Source organism: Macrobrachium rosenbergii, chromosome 37, assembly GCF_040412425.1.
Source record: "Macrobrachium rosenbergii isolate ZJJX-2024 chromosome 37, ASM4041242v1, whole genome shotgun sequence".
Lineage (NCBI taxonomy): Eukaryota > Metazoa > Arthropoda > Malacostraca > Decapoda > Palaemonidae > Macrobrachium > Macrobrachium rosenbergii.
Window position 1 is genome coordinate 34,723,468 of NC_089777.1, and position 24,951 is coordinate 34,748,418.

General features: G+C 39.8%; 1 protein-coding gene across 4 annotated transcripts in view; it reads right to left on the minus strand.

The window, feature by feature from the left end:
* Window positions 1–2,143: 2,143 nt before the first annotated feature.
* Window positions 2,144–24,951, minus strand: part of LOC136825478 (thyroid transcription factor 1-associated protein 26) — a 123,295-nt gene continuing 100,487 nt past the window's right edge. For all 4 annotated transcript variants that reach the window (XM_067082008.1, XM_067082010.1, XM_067082009.1 and 1 more), the window contains exon 5: window positions 2,144–2,411. In XM_067082008.1, coding sequence (XP_066938109.1) covers window positions 2,168–2,411 — 244 coding nt within the window. In that variant the 3' untranslated portion in view covers window positions 2,144–2,167. The remainder of the gene's footprint in view (window positions 2,412–24,951) is intronic.

Sequence of the window (24,951 nt, forward strand, 5' to 3'; positions counted from 1 at the left end):
GTCTTGTCCCCAAGAAATCTCAAGCCTCCAAGTTGGGACCTGACCATGGTTCTCAGTAGTCTTACCCTGCCTCTATATGAACCTTTACGAGGTTCAACAGACAGAAATTTAACCCTCAAGATGGTTTTCTTACTGGCTTTAGCCTTTTCCAAAAGGGAATTACATGGATTCTCTTTTAAACCCTTAATGTTAAGCATATGAGGGGTTTAAATCCCGTAGCCTTTGAATTTGTCCTGGAATTCGTAGCTAAAACTCAAAAGTCCCCGTATGCATGATGACAAATTTGAGTCTTTCTCGATTCCATCTCTTTAGGACTTTGTTGGTGATGATCCAGAAGAGTTATGCCCCATCAGGGCACTGCATAGCTATCTCAGACCTGATTGTCAAACATTTTTGTTAGTACAAGCTGGAACAATAAAGAAGTGTCCAAGAATAATATATCCTTTTGGTTACGAGAAGTGATTACAAAAGCTTACTCTTCTACCTCGCATTCAGGTGCTGGTACTGTGCATGCAAGAGCACATGTTAGGGACCTAGGCCCTTCCATCGCCTTTAAGAAGAACTAGTCTGGCTTCACCAAACCACCTTCACATCCTTCTATCTGCGGGACATTGCCCACAGGTCCTTGGACACTGTTTCTTTGGGTCTGGTGGTGGCTGCTCAAGTTGTATAGCTTATCCAGTGCCCCTGGTGGGACAGTTACTATTTTACCTAAGATGTTGGATTTGAAAGTGGGAGGGAATGAGATGAATGGTCTTTTTCCTTTCTCGTTCTTCTTTTTCTCAACTGGCAGGCAGTTCAGAGAGTTATCCATCATATGCAGATTCTTTATAAAAGCAACTCCCATTCCTCTCTCTTGAAAGGGGAGACGGGAAGAGGCAACTAGCTTTTTGGTGGTTCACTTGATTTGTTGTCTCCGACAGTTTCCTGCCTATACTCGACAGATCAGAGGCCTTTTGAATCATTCCTTTGTCCTTCCTATGGTCAGGAAGTGAGCCCAGGTGGTCCGAACCCCCAGTTGGTTCTAAGCCTTTCTTATCCTCCCTCCAAGAGTAAGTCATTCTTATGTTAAGACTTAAGTTTGTTCTGTATATGAGCAAATGAGGATTTTTTAATCAGTTTGTATTTTTCATAACTAACAAACCTTTGGTCTTAACGTACACGGCTCACCTCATGCCTCCCCTCATTTTTTTCCCTGGGCTGGATTGATGGTCTGTAGATGGGGCGAGGCAGGTTGAGTATCTGCCTACCTCTTCTCCATTGGCTGATGCCTGTTACCACTAATTCCTTGTGCTATTTTTAACCAGACTTCAGCTAGCACCAGAGAATTTATCCTTACGTTAAGACCAAAGATTTGTTAGCTATGTAGCATCAATAACCTAGGTGTTGTGATGCCAGTTTTAGTAGCTAAAATCAATCATTATTTGTTATGAAAAATACAAATTGATTAAAAATTTGTCATGTTTGAGTAATGTACAATAATGACAAACAAGCCCAGGGTTCAGCTCAGTGTTTTCCAAAAGAATTAAAATTAACAATATAAAATCAGTAGCAAAACTGGTAAACTGATAATAGTAATGTTGTGGAAGTCAACAGAACAGTAAACAATAATACCATCAACACAACGGTATTTACATTGACAATAGGTCCATTGAGACAATAGGTCCATTGACAATAGGGTTTAGCAAGTTTATGAATAATGCCAGAGCATATGTTAAAAAATAAATTGTAATCTTGAATTTGCAGTGAGATGAATATTTTAGTGCCATATATGACTCCAGTGTTCATGATATAATTCCTAAGGCTGAATAAGACGTATATAAATATTATTCTTGCAAACAGAACGGGGTGAAAATTACCATTGGATATATTAATTATTTTAATGTGTAAATTTCACTCCAATAGGCATGTTGTTATGTGTACAGTATTATGATGATGATGATGTAAGAGCTCAAAATTGGAGCTAAGTAAATTTGAAGTGGTTGGACAGCTAAATAGTTAGAAACCAAAAGTAACAGGTGAAAAATCAAAAGTAAAAAGCAATGAAACTGGAGGCAAAGAATCATTCGTGCTGTTCACAGTGAGCCAAACAAGTCACTCTATAATGATACCATTTACAGTGATGGACAGAAAAAGCATGGAATTTTAGGTAATGTTTTATTTACTGTCAGCTCATCTCTCTCTCCAGCTGTTCGAGCATCAATTCTATTCGTCCTCTCATCACTGGTTGTCCTTTTTTGGTCTTCTGATTCAGTTTCTTGAAACGATTTAACCGTTCTTCCTTCCGCTTAATCTTGGCCATTGCTATTTCTTTCCTTTTTTGAATTGCAGCTTCCTTTTTCTTCTTTTTTTCTAAAACTTTCTGATGGTACTGCAGTCTTGCTCGTTTCAAGCTTGACATTTTTTGTTTCCTGTAATGAATACTGACTGGTGATTTCCAATTTATTCAGTTTAAAAAAGGATAACGGGAATTTTTTTTTTTCCATTACTTTTACAGATAATCTTTTGATATGCTGTAGTTTATGGTCCCTAATGACATTCAAATATAATGAACAGGACTGAAAATGTCAAGCAAAACTAAAATTAAAAATAATTTATACAACAAAATACTGTAGATATTACTTGATGCTACCTTTCAAAATCATAAGGTAATAAAGCATAGTACCCACTCCTTTAGTGGGTACTGTGCTTTATTACCTTACCAAAAATATCAAATTTGAAAGAATTTGTAATTTTTACTAGGTATACAACATGGATATTTGTCAACAGCTATTTTCATTTGTTGAAACTTAGTACAGTATCAATGTAGTTAACTATTGGCAGGTAAGTGAAGGTTAGAGGACTACCCCTTTGGCTACAGGGAAAATGCAGGTTATTAAAGGCTGGAATCGAATATAAAGGCTTGAATTTGTATATGGAAAAATAAAAATTACCTACAATATTTAATATTTGTTCTTACAGGAATATGACTATCTTATTTGTTTAAGAAAGACACTCCCGAGGTGGGAGGATTCGTATCATGAACTGATTGGCACTGCTCCAAAATCTGAGGAACAAGTGAGGTTGTAAGCCTCTACCACATTCTGTACCCTGCTAACAGCTAAAGTTAGCAGAATGTTTGAAGGGACAGTCAAATACTCATCCATAAAAGCTATACTCCCAGTCATGTACATGAGCAAAGGAAGGCTGACTCTAATCTCCTATAAAGCATGGCATCAAGAACAAGAAGCTGACAGGGTACTATGCCAAAGATGGTTCCATAAATTGAACCATACTCTAGGTAAGATTCAAGGGAATACTGTCTCTCCTGTCTAGAGAACAGGAAATCAAAATCAGTAACACTATAGTATAATCATGTGAATGAATAAAAGTACTTTACTGTGCACCCAGGTCCCATTGGTAAGAGGGCTGAGAGAAAACATCATCAGACCTAGCACTCTGGTGTGGTTCACCTGCACGAACACAGGTTGGTCTGTCCACAACTGGGAAGGGCATGAAAGAAGGGGAGGAGACCCAGCATGTAAGCATCTCTTCATCCAACTTAAGTCTACCAATGAACTTAATGCAGGGTGCAAAATTGTCTGAAAGGAGCTTGGAAAGCTACACCATGTTTGAGCAATGCACTGTAGAGAAAAAAAAAAAATTCAGAGGCCTTCAAGTGTTATCTTGTAGAAAAGGGAAGGAAACCTGTCAGTCAGGCTCCTGCTGATGAGACCTAAAACCAGTGTTCCACATGGATAAGGTTAGGTGCAACTCTGAACTGTATAATCTAAGATGAGTGGAATCCATATCTTTTTCTATACTAATAGACTGGAGAGTTTGCTCAAGAATCATAGGTCAAAAGAGAAGGTGCCAAGCTTGCTTTGTAGATGACTGGCACATAAGGTACCACACCTGACTGAACCGTAGGAAAATTACACCAAGTTGGAAGGTCCAGTCATTCTATGCCTGATTCCCTAGGAGGAGAACAGGGTTGAACCATCATAAAAAAGGCAGCTGAAAATCCACTAAAATGTTGCAGAGAAGGAATGGGGGAGTGATAAAATCAAGGGGTGGCTGGAAAAGTAATAAAATGGGAAGGCTAAACAAAAGTAAAAGTGTCAGATTGTTCAATTCCAAAGGTCAGTTATCTAGCCAAGGAGATACCTAAAGGATGTGGAATATCTCTTCTTCCTGAGGATGACTGGAAGAAAGTTATCCTGTAGACTTGGTGGAGTCAAGTGAACTACTACCAACCCTGGTAAAAGGAATTGTAAAGTCTCTTGTGTCTACATCAGGAATCACTGCAACTCTCCAGGAATCGAGATAAGGACCAGTATGTAGAGGAAAATATGGAAAGCTCATATCCTAATAACATAATCACCTTCCAGGCAGGGAGGGGATTGTAAGGGGATTCCTGGGAGAATGCAACAAAAATTAGACTGCCCCAGGATGTCATTTTGGTGCAAAACACAGGGAAATGGGCGATTATTTACTAGTCAGTACAGTAAACAAAACACTGGCCTTCTTAAAGTACATGAGATTATGTTCAGAAATTATGTTCAATTGTAGGTCAATGCCCCATTATGAGTCAGAATAGTAATATGCCTCTTGAGAAAAGTAGGCCAAACTAATATTTAATAATGAGCAAATGCTTGTTAGCAAAAGAGCATGCAGCTACAGTGCAGATAACATGGCACTCAATGAAACTGTACCAAAGAAAGAGGTTCAGTAATAGAAATGGAGCTGACTGCATAAAAGCCATACTTGATGACCAAGGCTGGTTATGAATACATTAAATACATAGCGTGGGTTCAAAACATAAGAGCATAGGCATATGCTTCAACCAGCAGGGGAATCACCAGCATCAGGAAATGGTGCTGGCCAGATTGGACCCTGGCAGTAAATGGAGGCCAAGATACAGCAGGGATGGGGTGCAGGTAGTACCAAGGGTTGACTGCACTGGTAGCCTATTAAGCCCAAAACTGGCTACAGTAGTACCAGGTATGGGGTGCAATCTGTACAGAAACAGCTGGCATCTTGTGTGGGTTACAAATTTACAAGAAGGGATCAAACTGGTACCTTCCATACTGAGTAAAGTCTTACTGGTGGTTGGCTATGAACGCTTGTGACACAACAAGCTCCTCCTGGTGCTCTGGCTCATGAAGAAATCAAAACCAAGTGTTTCTTCTACAGGAGCAGGAAACACTTGCTGGAAATCCAGATACAGTAAATTACAGAACCAATAACTAAATGCATTTTTTCCTTACATACAAACCTAAAGTCTTATTGTAAAAACAAAGATTAATATACTGTATAAAAAACAGGTATTGTTGTAATGATTAACATTATAACAAGTGATGGAGTATGTAATGGACTCAGAGATAAGAGGACACTTTCCCTTATCTTCAGTGAAGCTGAACTCAGTTTTTCCAATGTCAAAAGAACCTGCAAGAAAGAGAAGTGACTATTGTGCATGCGCATCCGCCCTCTTGTTTACAACTGAGCCGTTAAATACCTAGGAGCCATTATTCTCTGTTGGTCAGTGTAGGATGGTCTCTTGCCCAAATCCCATGCCTTTTCGTCAGGGAAGTGGGAGAGTGTTGGTCAGTGTAAGATGATCACTTGCCCAAAACCCATGCCTTTTCATCAGGGAAGTGGGAGAGTTTTTTGATAGCGTATTCGCTTGTTTTGTCCTCAAGGAGCTTTACAAAGAAATTGGCAAGTGGCAAAAAAGGCTTAAGCTCTCAATTTTTAATTCCAACACCCCAAAGGAAAAAAAACATTTCTGGTCCGAGGTCAAGTCACAGATTTCAAGCCCCATTCTTTATTCTAAATACAGGCAGTCCCTGGTTTACGACCCCTCGAGTAGGACGCCTTGACGAGGTGAGGGCTAGGGACCCTGGCCTTTGGGCCCGGGTCCTGACGAATCATCCTACATAGTTTTTGGTTTAAATGGCGTGGACATTTCCACATTCGCAAAATTTTACTGCTTAGGTGAGTCTGAGAAGGGATCGTTTTTGGAAGGGGTTCGCATTGAAGCTAATGTGGGAGTTGTGGTGGTTGAGTCGCCACCGAGATAGTTTGGACCTAAGAGATGGTGATGGGATTTTCCCACTGCTATCTTGAGGCGGAACCATCTCTGGGGATCAGCCCATCGAATCAGGGGGCTGGTTTTGGAGGTGGGACTCCTGGCTTTTTGTCCGGAAGCCCACTGAGTGCGGTTGGAGTGGGGAGTCAGTCCCCATTAGTGTGGGGCAGAACTCCCAGCAGGCGGATTGGCTTATACCTGGGCCACTGCAAGCGTACTGGTGCTATCCTGAAAGGGTAGGGTATGGGGTGGACTGTTGGGAGTCAACTCTCACTTGTGCCATTGGTGGAGAATGCGAATACCTGACTGATCTACGATACTTTCTTGATATGACCAAGCAGTTTTGGGTGGGTGGATGAACCAGTTTGTGTGTGGTGGTCTGATGTGTGCATGCTTGGCAGCTTGGGGTCTCTTCGTGGGCTTTGGGAGTGTGTTGGGGTGGGGAAGCTGAGCAGTGGAGCTGCCCAGTTTGTCCTTTTTGATATGCTGTCGGGGTCTGTGCGGGGGCTCTTGGGTGTCGGGTGTGCACTTTTGGACCTTTGCATGTGGACTGGTTTAAACTTATGGATTTGGCTTCTAGTTCTCCCCTCCCTGGATCCGATGACTTAACGGCACTGGCAACGACTTCTGGCATGAACATGGATACGGGCTTGGCTGTTGGACAGAACCAAACACTGAGACACCAGGGTGTTAATAAATCTGGTGGATTTGATTCAAATAATAGGGTCCTTTATTGCACTAATGTAAACTTATCATTAGATTACGAATGTTTATACAGTGTAGTGAAGCAATTCGGCAAAGTGGAAAGAATTAAATTAGTTCTAGAAAAAGATAAGCAGTCATTTTGTGCTTTTATCAAATTTTCCTCTCCCTTGGAAGCTAGTGAGGCACAACAGAGACTCCATGGCCACATTCTAAATGACTCAGTTGTCAGCACGAAAGTGTTTTCAGTGAAAAACTTGAATGATGAGCCATTTGACTTTGTTCCAAAGGCTGAAGAACATGGACCAGTCCCATGTACCAGAGCTCTTCCTCCCCCTCTATGGCATGTTGCTATCTACAAGGAGGGAGGGAAAAATTTGATAAAAGCTGCTGACTGCATTGAGAGCAAGGTTGGTTCCATTCCCATTGGAAATTTGAAACGGTATGGAAAGAATCTTCTAATAAAAGCTGGAAATGAGACTCAAGCAGTTCTGTTAGCTAACTTTAAACCTCCTGAAAGTGGAAATATTGAATCTATTTCATCTCACAGATTCTTTAATACACTGAAAGGAGTAGTTTACTCAAAAGATCTGCATGTTTTTAAAGAGGAGGAGATTCTCCATCGATGCCCTCCTTGTGTATCTCATGTAAAAAAACTGGGTGGTGATGCAGCTATCCTTTTAACCTTCTCCTCCAATTACCTACCTGATACCATCATTGTTGGCCATGAGAGGATGCAGGTTAAAAAATATAAAAGAAGTCCTAGACAGTGTCGCAAATGCTTTGAATATGGCCACATTCAAAACTCTTGCGATAACAATAAAAGATGTTCTGTGTGCTCTGCAGAGCACGATAATTTTGATGATTGCAAAGCAGCCCGATACTGTTTTCTTTGCAAGGGTGATCACACACCAAACTCTAGGGCTTGTCCCAGATATAAATTTGAACAAGACGTGTTGGCAGTGGCAGATAATGAACATATTAGCATTAGTGAAGCAAAGCGTGACGGTAATGGGGGCAAACAAAAGTGCCAACACTACGTATGCTTCTGTAATAAAACTTATGAAAACTTCCAACAATGTAAGGCCACCAATAACTGTGTCTGATGGAAGATATCACAAACCTGGTATTTCTCGAACCATAAATAATAATGAAAATCTCCAAACTGGTGAGAAACTTTCGTCGGCAAGTGCTTTGAAGTCCAGTAGCAAAAATTGTACTTCCAAAAGCACAGAAAATTTATCTTCCACCACATCCACAGCTGTCGATTCATCTCCAAAAATAAGGGTGCCAAAATCAGCCAATAATTCAGGAAAATATTCTGAAAATACTTCAAACCAAAATAAGCTAAAGGAACAATCCCAATTAGATAGAGCTAGTTCAGAGCCATCAATCGCCACAGCCACAAACAAAAATAATAATAAAACTACGGTTGCAACTACCAAGAAACGCACAAGAAATAGTTCCCAAATAATGATAATTTTATAATAAAAACTTCAAATGGGTTCAGTGTTTTGGAAGACATCTCTCCTCCTAGAAAGGTGGTTCCAAAAGTAGTTTCAGAACAAAAACATCTGAGTTCAATTCAGTCTTGCCGCCCTAAGACAAATAGGATTAGTGGTGCACAGAACCACAGCAATAATTCTGAACATCAGGTTCATAATAAAAATATGAAGATCAACCAAAGACCCTGAACACCAATTCAGATGAAAAGGGATTAAGAAAACAATCTCTTATAAAGGAGAATTTCCCACTCCACCCTAGGAACAGTACTTCCCCTCCAAGGAGTGGGAAGTAGCACATTTTACCACCTTAGCATTCTTGCTCGATATTCTTCAGTGGAACTGTAAAGGTCTCAGAGCCCGTACAGAAGACCTTAAAGTTTTAATGCATGAAGTTAATCCAGGGATTATATGCCTACAGGAAACAATGTTAGGCAACTCTGTTTATAATCCTGGACTAAATTATTCAATATTTAAATCATATCCCCCAATTGGTGATCGTGCCCATGGAGGTGCTGCAATTATTATTAATAAATCTCTACAGCACTCCACAATACAATTAAATACAACACTACAAGCTATCGCTATTTCAGTCATTTTGGAAAAGAGGATAACAATCTGCTCCTTATACCTTCCACCAGACCTTGATTTTAACATTGGAGATATTCAGTCGTTAATTGACCAACTTCCAGCTCCTTTACTTTTGCTAGGTGATTTTAATGCCCACAATCCCCTTTGGGGAAGTCGGTTTTTAGATAGTAAAGGGAAATTAATCGAAGACCTTATTGACAGGAATGATGTTACCCTGTATAATAATGGGTCAATGACTTTCCACAACATTCACGATAATCATTTCTCTGCACTGGACCTTAGTATTTCTTCAACTAGTATCCACCTTGATTTTAATTGGTCTGTTAATGAAGATTTAAATGGAAGTGATCACTACCCGATCCATTTGAAATATGCTCTGAATGCTCCATCTGAAGTTTTACCTAAGTGGAAGGTAGAGGACGCAGACTGGGATAAATTTAGTAAGGGTGTCAATCTAGATAGGAGTTTGAGTCCTTTCATTCTCATCTAGATGCCTATGATTACTTTATTGAATCTACTTTGAAGAGTGCTGAAAGCTCGATTCCAAAAACAAAAGGCAAACCTCGTAGACCTGCAGTTCCCTGGTGGAATAAGACATGTGGTATTCTGAGAAAAGTGACTAGGAAATGCTACAGACGTTACAAAACTAGTGGCTCCCCTCAGTCTAAATTAATCTACAAACGTGCTTTAGCCAAGCAGCGGCGCTTTTATAAGAAAGCCAAAAGAGAATGTTGGCTTTACTATATTAATGGAATAAACTCCAAGACCCCACTAAGAGTGGTGTGGCGCAAAATAAGGAAACTGAGTGGAAAATTTGTAGCGTCACCATTGCCCTCATTAAAAATAAATGACACTCTAATCACAGAGCCCACTGAAGTTGCCAATGAGCTAGGAAAACACTTTTCTAAAGTTTCCAGCCCTAACAATTATTCTCCAGAATTTCAAAGAATTAGGAATTCTGAAATGTGTCTGAAGTTTGATTGGGAAAATCTGAACCATACAACTACAAATTTTCCCTAAGAGAACTTCGTGAGGCGCTCTCCTCAAGTGAATCCACAGCTCCAGGTGAGGATACAATCATATATGAAATGCTGAAACACCTCCCAGATGATGCCAAAAATATTTACTGAAGATTATAAACAAAATATGGGAAACTGAATTTTACCCAAGGACTGGAAAATATCCATAATTGTCCCAGTTAAAAAGCCTAATAAAGATGCTTCCCAAGCCACCAGCTATAGACCAATAGCTCTTACCAGCTGTGTATGTAAGCTGATGGAGAAAATGATAAATACTAGACTGGTTTGGCACCTGGAGACCAAAGGATTACTATCGCCATTTCAATTTGGTTTCAGAAAAACCGCTCCACCCTTGATCCCTTGCTGAGGCTGACCAACCAAATCCAGCAAGGATTCGCCAAAAAGTGTCAGACCATTGGCATATTTTTTGACTTGGAGAAAGCATATGACACTACCTGGAGAATTGGCATCATGAAACAATTGCACAAGATGGGCATATGTGGAAGAATGGTCAGGTTTATATATTCCTTTTTATCAGACAGACTTTTTAAGGTAAGAGTGGGAAACTCCTTCTCCCAACCTTTTATGCAGGAGGAAGGAGTTCCCCAAGGAAGCGTTTAAGTGTAACACTTTTTCAGTGGCAATAAATAGCGTGATTGAAAAATCTCGCCCCCCTGTTAAATGCTCGCTTTTTGTCGATGACCTTGCAATATACTGCACAGGATATGATTCCTTGTCCGTATGTAAACATTTGCAAGGTCTATTAATGCTATTACTAAGTGGGCTGATGAGAATGGTTTCAAATTCTCCTCTTCCAAAACAGTTGCAGTAAGATTCACCAGGTGCCGGCGTGTGGAAGAGGTTCCCACACTTAGTTTAAAAGGGTCCATCCTTCCTTACGAGAGTGAAGTTAAATTTCTGGGGATGACTATTGACCATAAATTAACATGGGCTAGCCACATAAATGCCCTAAAGTTTAATGTTAAACAATCTATGAATATTTTAAAGGTTGTCTCTGGATTTAGTTGGGGGGCTGATAAGAAATCCCTTCTGAGGCTATATGACTCTCTGTGTCGATCTAAGTTAGACTATGGCTGTCAGATTTATTCCTCAGCCTGTAAAACCAAGCTAAAGGAACTGGATGTTGTACACAACATGGGGTTGAGAATATGCTCAGGGCTTTAGAACTTCGCCTGTTGAAAGCATTTATGTCGACACAGATCATTTACCCCTTGATCTAAGAAGGCAAGAGCTAGGGTTGCGATACATGGCTAGAATGAAAAGTGCTCCCAAAAATCCCTCCTTTCAAGCACTAAAGGAAACAGACTCTCGAAGTTTTTCTGGTACAAGAGCTTCTAAACCATTCCAAATTCGACTGAATGAGGATGTTAGGAATAATCACCTTAAATCCCAGAAAGTCCTGGAAGTAGAATATCCTGTAAATCCTCCATGGCTTATCCCAGAAGCATCAATATGTAAGAAACTGTTTAACAAAAAGGACTGCACTGTAGAAGAGATTAGGGAAAATTCTTAGAGCACGATGTTACCCATACTAATTTTACAAAAATTTATACAGATGGATCTAAGTCAGATAGTGGTGTTGGTTGCGCTGTTATCCTTGGTGATACAGCGTACACAGCTAAATTACCTGACTCTGCATCAATATTTACTGCCGAATTAACAGCCGTAGTGTCTGCCCTAGATTTAGTTTTTCAAAGTAGTGACTCTAATTTTGTCATATACTCAGACTCTAGAAGCACCTTAGAAGCTATTAAAAATTTAATAGCTTTCATCCATTAATTGAAAAAGTTCAGGAGTGGCTTTTTCGTATATATTGTCGACGTAAATCAGTCTCTTTCTGTTGGGTCCCTTCTCACGTGGGGATTCATGGAAACGAGATGGCAGACAGGGAAGCTAAAGCTGCTAGTATTTTATCAGAAACCTCTTTTAGAAAAGTGCCTCATACAGATCTAAAAGGTCCCATTAGATCTTATGTTTTAAGTAAATGGCAAGAAAGGTGGACTTCTCCCCTTCTTGCCAATAATAAGAAATATAGAAATATTAGGGATAATGTACTACCGTGGTCTTCGTCATTCCAGCTTGACAGACGAACAGAGGTTATTTTAACGAGATTAAGGATTGGGCACACTCGCCTAACCCATCAGTTTATTTTAGAAGGAAGCAGCCCTCCAGAGTGTGCTTACTGTGACGAGACACTAACAGTGGAGCACATTCTGGTGGTCTGCCCCAGATATTTTAACCAAAGAGAGATATTTTCAGGTAAATCCCTGTCTGATATTTTGGGAGATGAAGCAGATATTTCTGCTATCATCTCTTTTAAAGTGTATTAAAATTTTTAACGATATTTAATTTAATTTATTATTACATCACGTAGAATTTTAATGACATTAATTTTTTTTTTTTGTATATAGCACATCATTCATTAAACTTCATACCCTTATTTATTGGTCACATCACTTCATTTTATTTATTAATCATTTCCTTCATGAATTCATAACTTTAACATAATTTATTTTCTTTCCATTACGGCGCTGAATGGCCTTGTTGGCCCCAGTGCCTGGGCTTTTGCCCTAAATATCATACATCCATCCATCCATCCCTGGTTTACGACGGGTGCGGCTTACAACATTCCGAGGTTATGATGCTTTTCAAATTTATTCATCAGAAATTATTTCCCGGTGTACGACATGTTCCAGGGTTATGATGCATCGTACTCCAATCCGACGGAAGAAATATAGCTCCAAAACGGCAGAATAAACAAAATTTTGAGTTTTTTTTGGATGAAAAACTCAAAAATGCAGTTTACATTGTTTTCAATACACCCAAAGCATTAAGAGTAAGGTTTTCTTAGGATTTTTGAAGATTTTCGATGATTTTTGGTTTACGATGTGGTATAGGAACGGAACCCCTGTCGTAAACCAGGGACTGCCTGTACTCTTCAAGTTTTGGGATGAAGTTCTACAGTGGCCTACCTAAGTATGCTGCATTTGGTTGCAGTGCTGTTGCCCTTCTCCCAGCAATAGTTAGCATACTGACCGTCAATAAGACCCCTAGTTTTCTGCCGTAGCACCTAGGGGTTAAGATTAACCATACCACCTACTGATACACAGTGTAGTCGAATTTGTTCGAGCAGGTGGCAATAATTTAACTGATGACCGCCCTGTACATTCGGAGATTCCTCGAAAGAGATTTCTGAAGAAGGCCAACAATGTACTTACTTTCCTAATATGTGACCTAGGAAAGGAGTGTGGATTTGCCTTTTTAATGAGAAACACTACAATCATTCTCAGTCCTTGTAGGGAGAGTGGTTTGTTTTGTGCTAGGGTGTTGGAAAATAGGACTCAGTGATGTCTGCCGTGACTTCTAGGAAACCTTGAGTGCTTGAACTGGGCATAGTATCTTGTCTGCTAAATTGAGGTTTCTTATAAGAACAGATTTCATTTTTAAAGGATCTTCATTCTTGGCCAGGAATGATGGACCAGGGGACAATAATAATTGATGGTCAGCTGTTTGCATGATGCATCGTCCCCATCTAAAAGAGCCCAGTTCTCTAATACGAGCTTCTGATGCTAATGTAATCAAGATCGCCTTTTGTAGCATGTGTGATGTGGTTGTATTGGGTCTGCTGAACTGAGGAGTTGATAGAAGTCTAAGCACCTTGTTCAGGGACCAAGTAATTGGAAGCCTTTCGGGAGTGGGCCTTTGTAGAGCAAAAGACTACAAAAGGGAAGTGACTACTTCTATATTGGAGTCAATCCTGAATCAATAAAGCAAGGGTTCCATTAATGCAGCCTTGTATGCCATGACTGTTGTAACCACAAGGCATTTGTCTTCAAAAGGGTATATAAGAAAAATAGTGTTTCAGCAGAAATTTCAACAGGGCTCTCAGTATGGATATAATCGAACCATATCTTCCATATGGACTGGTATTGCTGGATAGATGACGTCTGTAATTTTTGCGCTAGGTACCTAGCAATGTTGGGCAAGTAATTTTCACGACAGATATTTTTAAAATATCCATACATGAAGGTCTCGGCTCAGAAAGGAGGATGCGTAAACGACTTCCCCCCTACTGTCTGGGATAGAACAATGGACGATAGTGGAATGGTCTTTTCGTCTGTTGTTGAAGTAATAGGAACCAATGCCTGCTGGCCAATTTGGGGCTATTAAGTAAGCTGTTCCTTTGAGGGTTAGAATTTTGCTCAAAACTTCAAAATCTGGGACAATGGAGGAAAAAGATATTGTCCTCCACTTGTTCCAGTCTTTAGGAAGGCATCTCTTGCTAGGCATCTCTTGCTGTTACTTGACTGTCCAAGGTCGCGGACACGTATATTAGGAGTTTGTGATTCTTGTATGTGGCGAACAGGTCCACTTCCAGTTGTGGACGCATGTTGGCTATTGTTTGAAAAGTGGTGGACCAACATCCACTCTGGTGAGGCTGTTGCTTTCCTTGGTAGAGAGTCTGCTATTACAGTGAGATCCCCTGTGAGGTGAATTGCAGACATGTGCCACTTCCGTGCTTGGACCATCCGAAGGACGGCTGGCATTATCATATTGAGAGGAGGTGAACGTGATCCCGACCTCTTGATGTAGGATATTGTAGTTATGTTGTCTCTCTCTTCTGGAGGTTTGAGTTTTTGAGACAAAAAGATAGCCATCAGCTCCAGGAAATTGATATAAGAATTCCTCAGAGTAGCTGATCACCTCCCTGCCACCTGACGATCCTCCCAATGTCCTCTCAACCTGTCAACGAGGCATCTGTGTGTATTGTCACTCCTACAGACGGAGGAGTCAGGGTGACCTGTTTCCCCAGAGATTCCTTCTGGATCCAAGGCTGAAGTATCTCCCCAACTTTTTTAATCTTTGATGAGGTCGGTCTCGCATCTTTTTTCTTGCAAGAGATACCCAGAATTTGTTCACATTTTTAGCTGCAATTTAAGTACTGGATCTATCACTGCTGTGAACTGCAGCAGGCCCATCATATGTTCTAACTGCCATCTGGAAACTGGACTGTGCAAGGAACCTTTTGAGGACTTGCCTTATTCTGTTTTAAGTATGATGGGGAGAGACAACAGGCTGTGACGAGCATCCCAACACAGTCCCAGCCACTGAAAGTGTCTGCTGGGCGTGAAGTGAGATTTTTTTAATTTATTATAAAACCTTTTGACTGTAGCCTGTTGACCATTGCTGTTAGGTTTTTCAAGCACTCTTGTGGGCCCCCAGATCAACCAGTTGTCTAGGTAGGCTGTTAATTGTATTCTTTTTGTTTGAGTTCTTGAACAAATACCGTTGCTAATTTTGTAAAATATTCTTTAGGCAAAATTTAGCCCAAAGGTCATGACTTTGAATCTGTACATGTCTTTCCCTATCCAGAACCTTAGGAAGGGGTAGAAGGGAACGGCTAAAGGGATGTGCCAGTATGTATCTTTCAGGTCTATAGAAACTGTCCAAGTCCCTTTTGGAATGATTCAACATACTTAGGCAACGGTAATTATCCAAAACTTTTGGCAAACAATGTGCTTGTTCAGTGTTGATTGGTTGAGGATCACCCTTCTTTTGGAGGAATCTTTTTTTTAGGACACTAAAGAGACGTACTTGGTGGCGAGTATACGCATGTTTCTCTATGGGCCCCATTAACAGGGCCTTTCTGCACATATGAATAATACTGTCCTCCCACAGGGAAAAACTTCCATTGTCTGTGGTGTCGTTGAAGCTGACCCTCAACCATACAGTTCCCCTTGGTATCTGCCTCCTCCTCTGCCTTCACCTTTAATAGACATTCCAGGTGTTGCTTTTCCTTTTCCCCCTATAAGATGGTTTTTGGACCTTGTGAAAAAGGGTGTCCTTGCTGCTGCTATTGTCCCTTCTGACCACCTGCCTGTTTTTTGAGGAAAACTTTTGGGGTTGACAGAAGGCTTATATGATTTTTAATCAAAGCAAGCCTTTTTTGGGGTTGGGTAAAGGGAAATTTTGGGTTCTTTGTTTCCTGAATGCCCCTTTCCCCAGAAGAGCAGTTACTGTACAATTCTGTTGGCAGGCATGCTCGTTGAGTTGAGCCACAACAGACTCCTCAAACAAGTCCTTACAGAAGGGGTTAGAATGTAATAATGCAGTGACAGTGGAGAGTGATTTGATGGAGCCCTCCAATGCTTCCATTCGCACTTTTATGTGCCATTCTAGGAAGTCAGATTGCTTCCCATTGGGCTCTCATAAGACTTTTGGTCGCAACAGCGAAAATTATCCTGGGATCTTCTGGAAGCCTTTAGGTGGCAACTTCCAGCAAGGTGGTAGAGGTTATAATACTAAGGAGTCGGAGCCTAGCATAAAATTCTGACGAGGCTGTCCCCTCCGAGAGTCTTCTCATAGGGGTCCCAAACTGCTGTGTAGCTATATCTAAAGGGAGCTTTTTCCTTTTAAAAGGGAGTTGCAGTGTTGCCCATTCCTTAGTGGAATTTCCCGAAACTGGGATGACTGTGGCAGATACTTTTAATTCTGCCATTGTCTCTTTTTTAGTAACTACAAATTCTGAAAATCTGTCTTCACATGATTAATAATTCTGAAAGTGAAGGGACAGAAGACTGGGGCTACTTGGTGAGCAACTTTGGTCTTATTCAAAATGGAAGTAGAGATCCATTTTTCATTGACCTGGTAAAGGGTGATTTGTCCATTCCTTGGTGGAATTTCCTGAAACTGGGATGACTGTGGCAAATGGTTTTAATTCTGCCATTGTCTCTTGTTTTTAGTTACTAGAAATTCTGAAAATCTGTCTTCACATGATTAATATTTTTGAAAAGTGAAGGGACAGAAGGGTGGGGCTATTTAGTGAGCAACTTGGGTCTTATTCAAAATGGAAGTAGAGATCCATTTTTCATTGACCTGGTAAAGGGTGATTTCTATAGCTTTTACTGCTATAGGCACAGGTAAGAAAACCGTTTCTGTTAGTGATTTCTCCATGTCTGGTGAAGATGGTACCAGGTGCCATTCTGTATTAGGGAATGCTGCAGTTTGTAAATTTAATCATAGTTTTTCTCTCATTAATTATATACTTGACAGGGAGAGAAAATGCACATTGAGGCATCTTGCCAAGGATTATCAGTATCAGCAGGGTGAGTGTTGGAGTCCCTATTATAGGATTATCAGTATCAGCAGGGTGAGTATTGGAGTCCCTATTATGTTTTGATCTGAACTTCTGTATTCCGAACTGATTTTTGATGTTTCCAGTCGGAATTCTAACACAAGACCTTGTTTGGGCAGAATTTGTATCCACACTCAATTTTTGGCTACAGGATGTATTACGTTTATACTTTGGGGTGTACATGACTGACTGGCTTTCCTTTCTGGAATCATGCTTCATGCCCCCTATACTGTATATTGCTGTTCTGTGGCAAGGGCATCTTTGATGGTACTCAATTTCCTTACAGAATTGATCAAATGCTGCAAACTGTGTATCCCTTTTAGGGGAGCTTGAGCAATCTAACTGAGCCTCAGCAACTGAACTGTAACTGCCTGTTAATCAAGGGGCAGAAGCCCTGGCTAAGTTACTATACCCCTCTGAAAATGTAGTCATTTCAGTCCGAGTTAGGTGGATCCTTGTATCCCTTTTGGGGGAAAGATCCTATTCAGCAATGATAGCTGCATGGGGAATAGAATTCCCATGGCTAGTTAAATTTGTGTCCCTGAGCCTTCTGGGTTCTGCAGGGCCATTTCAATGGCAATGTCTACTTCATAATCTAGTAAGAATGTCAGCCCCATGTAAAGATTCCTCTACTTCCTCTGCGGGTTAACCTGGGGACTGATGTTACTGGGTTTTGGCCCAAACATTATTGTTCTGAGAAAGGGTTAAATATCTGCTGCCGGAAAGATATAATCTCCTCCCCTTCCTCACCCCTACTGAACCCTAGGACCCATTGAGACAGCTTAAAGGGAGCTGCTTTGTCCTTTAAACTTGCTGCCAGGTGCATACTACAAATCTCGCCCACATCTAGCGCCCAAGCAAATTTTCCTTGTTTTTTTACAAGGACTATGCTCATGGCAGGTGGTATGGGCTGTACCCACTGGCAGAAAGTGAACCGAGCAGTTTGCCATGGAACACTTGAACTGAGGATCCTGCCTAATGGCAGCCATGTAGTGATATAAAGCAAGTTGTTATTTGAAGCTAGTTATTATTAATTGTTTTCAAGTGAGGGACACTTCTGTAGTTCCTCATACAGTTTCCATATTATAGGTTAACTTGATTACAAGTGTGCAGTTGTAATAAATTTAATTAAATATTTGTTAACTTAAACCCTCTAAGGTTTAGGGTAGTTTTCATACCTGTATATGGCTGTACAGTATTACTTATGCACTGTTAGTCCTTTTGCAATGGCTATGTGAAATTTTTCATTCTAATTGTCATGCCATTCAGACTCCCTGCTATGAACTAATTTGTTTAACTAACCCATGCTACTATTTTATATAGCTTAGGTTAATGCTTCTATTATAATCTATGTTAAGCTAAGAATAGAGGATTTCTTAGAAGGTTCTTGTTTAACCTATTCTAGGCCACTGCCTATTCTAGGCTTATTTAAAACTTAAGGATATAAACTGTACAGAAAATAATAGTCTTATAATCTGGTTTTCTGTTTTATGTGGCCAACACTACCCTTGTATCTAATATTTGGGCAACGCTGTTTTAGGCTAATAGTAGGATATTCCTTAAAAAAGGGGTTCCTACTTAATCTGGTTAGGTTACTGCCTGTTCTAGGTTTATATCACCTTTAAGGATATAGGCTACATAAGACCCTACTAGTATGTAGCCTTACAGGTATGCTACCAAGTTGTAAAAAACTAGGTTATTTTATTGAGCCTGGGATACTGTTTATATATAATCCTAGGCTTATTTGTTCTTTCTTAACCTAGTATAGGGTATTGCCTAAGCCAGATTATTATAGATCACTTTTAATGTATTGGCAAAGCTATATAAAAACAGAAAACTTACTAATATATATCCTTATAGTTAGTCTACTACATTTTATCTAACCCAGGTTGTTGTTTATATCCAATCCTAGGCTATTTGGTCTACTATATAAAACAGTAACTCACTAATGTGTAACCTTATAGCCAGGCTACTGCCTAATCTGGATTATTTAATTCACACTTAAGGGTATGGGTTACATAAAACACAAATACCTTAGTATGTAGCCTTAAGGCTAGGTTACCATCTCATCCAGCACAGATTACTATTTCATCTATTCCTAGGTTACATGGTCTAGGCTAACAATTTAGTCCAAAAATGGGATGTTTTGTAAAAAGTTTTCACTTAACTTGATATAAGGTAATGCCTAAGCTAGTCCTGGATTATTTAGCTCATGCTTAAGTGGACAGGCTTATATAAAAGGAAAAAATTATACTAATATGTAGCCTTATTGTTAGGCTATTGATTTATTTTGCCCATTGTCATTATCTGATCCTAGGGTCCTCGGTTTAACTAGGCCACTTAAGGATACGTAATCCTAGGCATAGGCTACAGACAACACCGACTATTAATCTAGTCTAAATTATTCTCACTTACTGCCTAGATTATTGTAGATATTGTATAATCTGAAAGGATTTTCTAAGCTGTGGAACATTTCTTTAAGTTAAAACATTTAGTTAGAATTTAAAACTATTTTCGCTTTACGAAAGTAGGTAGCAATCAACGTTTACGAAACTAGGTAGCAATCAATGAGCCTGGGTTCCTCTTTTGCAAAGAAGTTATCAATTCCAAAAGTTTAAAACTAAAAGTTTTAACTGGAACTTAATATTAAGCACTTATCTTGGTATTTTTGATGTTTCCATGATCCTCGATAATGAAATCGGAAAAAAAAGTAGAATTTTTTCGGAGTGCTGGTAACGATGTGAAATGTTTGCTATAGACCAAAGAGTTATGGCTCCTTGGTCTTTAACGGCCCGGTTGTAAACAAGAGGGCGGATACGCATGCGCAGTAGTCACTTCTCTTTCTTGCAGGTTCTTTTTACGTTGGAAAAACTGAGTTCAGCTTCGCTGAAGATAGGGAAAGCGCCCTCTTATCTTTGAGTCCATTATATATTCCATCACATGTTATAATGTTAATCATTACAACACACTACCTTGCCAAAAAGATCAACTACAAGAGAATTCTTTAATATTAGTTTGGTCACCATGGAGCCCTGGTAAACCAAGGAAGGTAACTCCTTGAGGACGAAACGAACAGCTATGCTATAAAAAATATAGCAAAACTGAAGGCTTCATATAAGCATATCCCCCTTGATGTGGGACCACCTTGACGTGGTGAGGAGGCTCTTGAACCCCAGGAATTTGTTCACGGGTTTGAGTCCAAGAGTCTCATATACTATTACAGTATATGTTTCTTTGGACTAACTTTGTGGAGTTTATCTCTGTGTTTCAACTGACCGGAGGCGCAAGATGCGTTCACAACACACCCGAGATTGAAACTGGAGCTGTTTACTGGGCGAGTCTCCTTCCACTCCCCCCCACCAGCATCCGGTAGGGCTGGGTCTCCCACCAATTATATCAGCATTCCAAACAAAGTTTAAAAAAATATATCTCGGACGTGTCGAAATTGAAGAGATTAAAGCTTTTACAGTGTTTTGGTAAGTATAATGAAACTTCATTTTATCATAAAAATGTCATTTTTGTAAAATTTATTGAACCTGAAAAATAGGAAAAGATATCATAGCTGGGATTGGGTTTATGTCCGAAGCTAAATAGTGGGAACTGTGGTATGACCATCAACTGCCCGATAATGTTCGGACCGGAGAGGTATCAGATCGATAGCTCAAAGGCGGAGCTATACTTAGGGCTGGACCACGGGTTCCAGGGGTCCTGGTTCCTGAGGATAGGACTCGTGGCATTCTGTCTGGTTTGCCCACAACATGATTAAGGTGGGATGACTGTATTCTTGTAATAGTCTGTCCAAGAAAGCAGGTTTGGCTTACACTTGGGTCACTCTAATCATGTTGTGCCATCCCCTGTGGGGGAGGGTAGGGATGCGGACATTTGGGAGTTGGTTCTCACTTATGCCATTAGTGGAAGAATAAACTCTATGAAAGACTGATGATATCTTTTTAAGGTTTTCAGGTTTAGTTTTTTTTTTTTTTTTTTTCACCAATCTTTTATGACTAGTGACTAAGGATTTGAGTACCCCTGGGCCCTTTGACAATGATTTGGCGCAGATGGCGACCTCTGAGACAAGGCCTCGAGATGAATGACAACTCTTGGCATGAACCTGACCATGGATGTGGAATGCTCCAGTGGTGGTACGGTACTACCTCTCAGGGTAGTCATCACAAACTGAAAACTAGCCAGTGTGGGAACAGTGGATAATTTGAAAGTATTACATGTAGAGCACATTCCCTTGAAACACACACTGATTCGTTTGCTAGTTATGGTAAAATAATAGTTAAGAATGAACTTTGATAAAAGTGAAGGAAAATGGGAAACATGGGGTAAGTTTTGAAAAACATGAAGCTGCACTTGAAGCCAACAGCAATATTAATAATATCTAAATATGTGAATCTACTGTCAAAGGGGCAATGTCTAACAAGACCCCTAAAAACATGGATGTGTATAGACCATCTCAATGGGTACAAGTGGCTCAGGCAAATTTGGAGGACAATGCCACTATTGAAAGAACTCCCAAACCTCCAGTGTGTTTGGTAGTATCTGCTAGGGAGGAAAATTACAATTACTATAAATTTAGAAGACACATCTAAAAAAAGGTTGGGGGTATTGATATGGGTAACATCTCAAGGTTTGGTAAAGGCAGTGTCCTTATTCACCAAATCAAAGACCCAGTCATGTATGCTGACATTATAGAAGTTCGAGAAAGATGACATGATAAAAGAAATTAGACCACACATGAATTTCAGTTACAGAAGAGGAGTACTCTTTGATAGACCTTGTGAACTGATAGACCTTTGTGAATTGACGGAAAGTGAAATATTAGAAATTAGTCCAACCTCTGTGTGAAAAGTAAGAAAACTTCCATGGGCAAATATGGTCATTTGAACTTTAGAGGACTCCAACATACCATCTTATGTCAATTTTGGAAATGAAAGGGTCAAAGTTAAACCATTTTTATCAAAACCTTTTCAGTGATATAACTGTTTTCAATTCGGTCATTCATCCAGATTCTGCAAAAACAATAAAATTTTTAATAATTGCTCTGCCCCTGAACACGGTCCTTGTTCGAAACAACCGAAATGTATTAATTGCGAACTGGATCATACTCCATCCAATAAAAATTGCAGCCAGTATAAATATGAAGAGGCAGCTGTATGTAAAGCTAATGCTGAACATATAAGCATTAGGTATGCAAAAAAATTAATTGGTCAGACAAGGACCTATGCTATGGTTCTGAATTCCGTAGCCCCTATAAGAACTCAAGCCAACAATGTAGTACCTTTACCTGCTGTAAAAGTAAGAACTCCTGAGACTAAGACCCAGTCATCTGGTCTAGTTGCTCAGCCTGCTAGGGTTGAAGCACACCTCTTTAAGGAAGATGTGCCTACTGACACTATAGAATCATCACCAATTGATAAGTCCTTCCCTACGTCTCTCCCATCTCTGCAGCAAGAAACCCTTCCCAAAGAAATGGAACAAGAACAAAGTAAAGTTCCAAAGAGAGTAACAACTCCTTCATCCCTCTCCTCCACCTGCCCAAAGTATGGAGGTTTCCAAACCCCATAAAAAGTATAATAAGAGTGAGGCCAACAATGAGGGTGCTTCTGCCTCAGAAACAGCCAAGGAATGAAGTTCCATGGATAGTAGGAAAATAGTAGTTGAAGTCCACTCTGCTTTGCATCAAAAAACTAATAAAAAACATAATGGAGCTAATCATACGCCACATATTTCAAGACAATCTAAAGAAACTCCTATAAAGTTCATAAGGAAAATAAATCAAAGAAATAGTATAGATTACAGTGGAATTGCCCTTTGCAGATCCTAGCACTAAAATTTCAATCTGGACATTTTACAATGGAATTGTAAGGGACTAAGGACTCATTCAGAAAAGTATGACAGTATGAGCATAATCCATGGGTTGTATGTCTCCAAGAAACTAAATTAGGGGATGCAGTATACAATCCTGGTCTAAACTATGAGATCTATGAGCCCCACTGATGGGGACTGTGCCCATGGAGGTGTTGCAATAATTATTACTAAAACATTGCAACATTTTATTGTTCCCCTGAACATGCAGCTTCAAGCAATTGCTATCGGGGCTACTTTTGACCATGAAATCACAATCTGCTCTCTTTACCCTCCCCCAAAATGTAGGTTCACTCTTGGGGACATTCAAGGTTTAATTAATCAACTTCCTCCTCCTTTTTAACTTCTTGGTGATTTTAATCCCACAGTCCACTTTGGGGTGGTAATTTTTTAGACACAGGGTAGGATCGTTGATGATGTTAATAATAATGATCTTACACTTTTTAATGATGGTACTATGACATATCATAATACCTATACAGGTGATTCATCTACTACAGACTTAAGTATTTGCTCTTCTTTCTGTCTGGATTTTAACTGGTCTGTAGATGAATTTCTACATGACAGTGATCACTTTCCCACTCATCTGAAGTTTTTGAGAAATGTCCCCTCTAATTATCCTGTTAAATGGAAGGAAAAGGAAGCAGACTGGGTCAAATTTCAAGAAGGTATTAACCTATCCCAGGAATTTGAGTCCTTTGAGTCCCATATAAAGGCTTATGAGTACTTTGCCTCTGAAATATTAAATAGTGCTGAAAACTCAATACCTAAGACCAAGGGAAACCACACAGGCCTGCCGTTCCATGTGGGATAAAACCTGTGGTAATTTGAGGAAAATTACCAGGAAATGTTAAGGCATTATAAATCTAGTCAATCTGCAACAGCAAAATCGGTGTACCAACGAGCCATGGCAAAATGGAGAAAATATTTTTAAAAATTAAAAGAGAATCCTGTCATTTTTATATAAATGGTGTAATTTCTAAGACCCCAACCAGGTTAATCTGCAAAAAGATAAGAAAACTAAGTGGCAAATACGTTCCATCGCCAATGCCTTGTCTGAAAATCAACGGAGACCTTGTCACCAAGCCTGATGAAGTTGCTGAAAACTAGGAGAGTATTTCTCTGAAGTGTCGAGTTCTAGGAACCATTCAACACTGTTCTAGAATATTAGGAATTCAACCATTTCCCTTAATTTAAATTCAAGAAATGGTGAATCTTTTAATGCCAGGCTAACTTTAAGGGAATTAAGGGATGCTCTGTCATCATTTGAATCAACGTCCCCAGGGAATGATGATATTCTTTATCGCATGCTAAAAATCTTCCCCCTTCTTGGAGGATTGCAGTTGTCCCCGTTAAGAAACCACTGAAAGATTCACATCTTCCTACAAGCTATCAGCCAGTATCTCTTACAAGTTGTGTGCAAATTGTTTGAGAAAATGGTGAATTCTAGACTAATGTGGCATCTAAAGAAAAATGGTTTATCTGTCCAATTTGGCTTTAGGAGAAATTGTTCCACTCTGGACCCACTACTAAGACTATCATCCCAAATTCAGCAAGGTTTCTCAAAACGCAGTCAGACTATTGGAGTCCTCTTCAATCTTGAAAAAGCCTATGACACTACTTGGTGTTTTGATATCATTAAGTGGCTTCATGACATGGGAATACAAGGTAATATGTTAAATTTCATCAGCTCATTTCTAAGTGACAGGTATAATGAAGTTAGAATTGGAAATACCTTGTCTAATGCTTTTGAGCTGGAGGAAGGTGTCCCACAAAGCAGTGTATTGAGTGTTGCCTTATTTGCTGTGGTTATAAACAGCATTGTTGATTGTGTCTCACCTCCAGTAAAGGCATCTTTGTTTGTAGATGACCTTGCTATATATGTCACTAGTTATGATGCTATTGCAGCGTGTAATTTCTTGCAAAAGTGGCCAATGCAATCAGCAATTGGGCTGATGACAATGGCTTTAGATTCTCCCCTTCCAAAACTCTGGCAGTTTGTTTTACTAGAAGTACTCGAAAGGAAACCATTCCAAA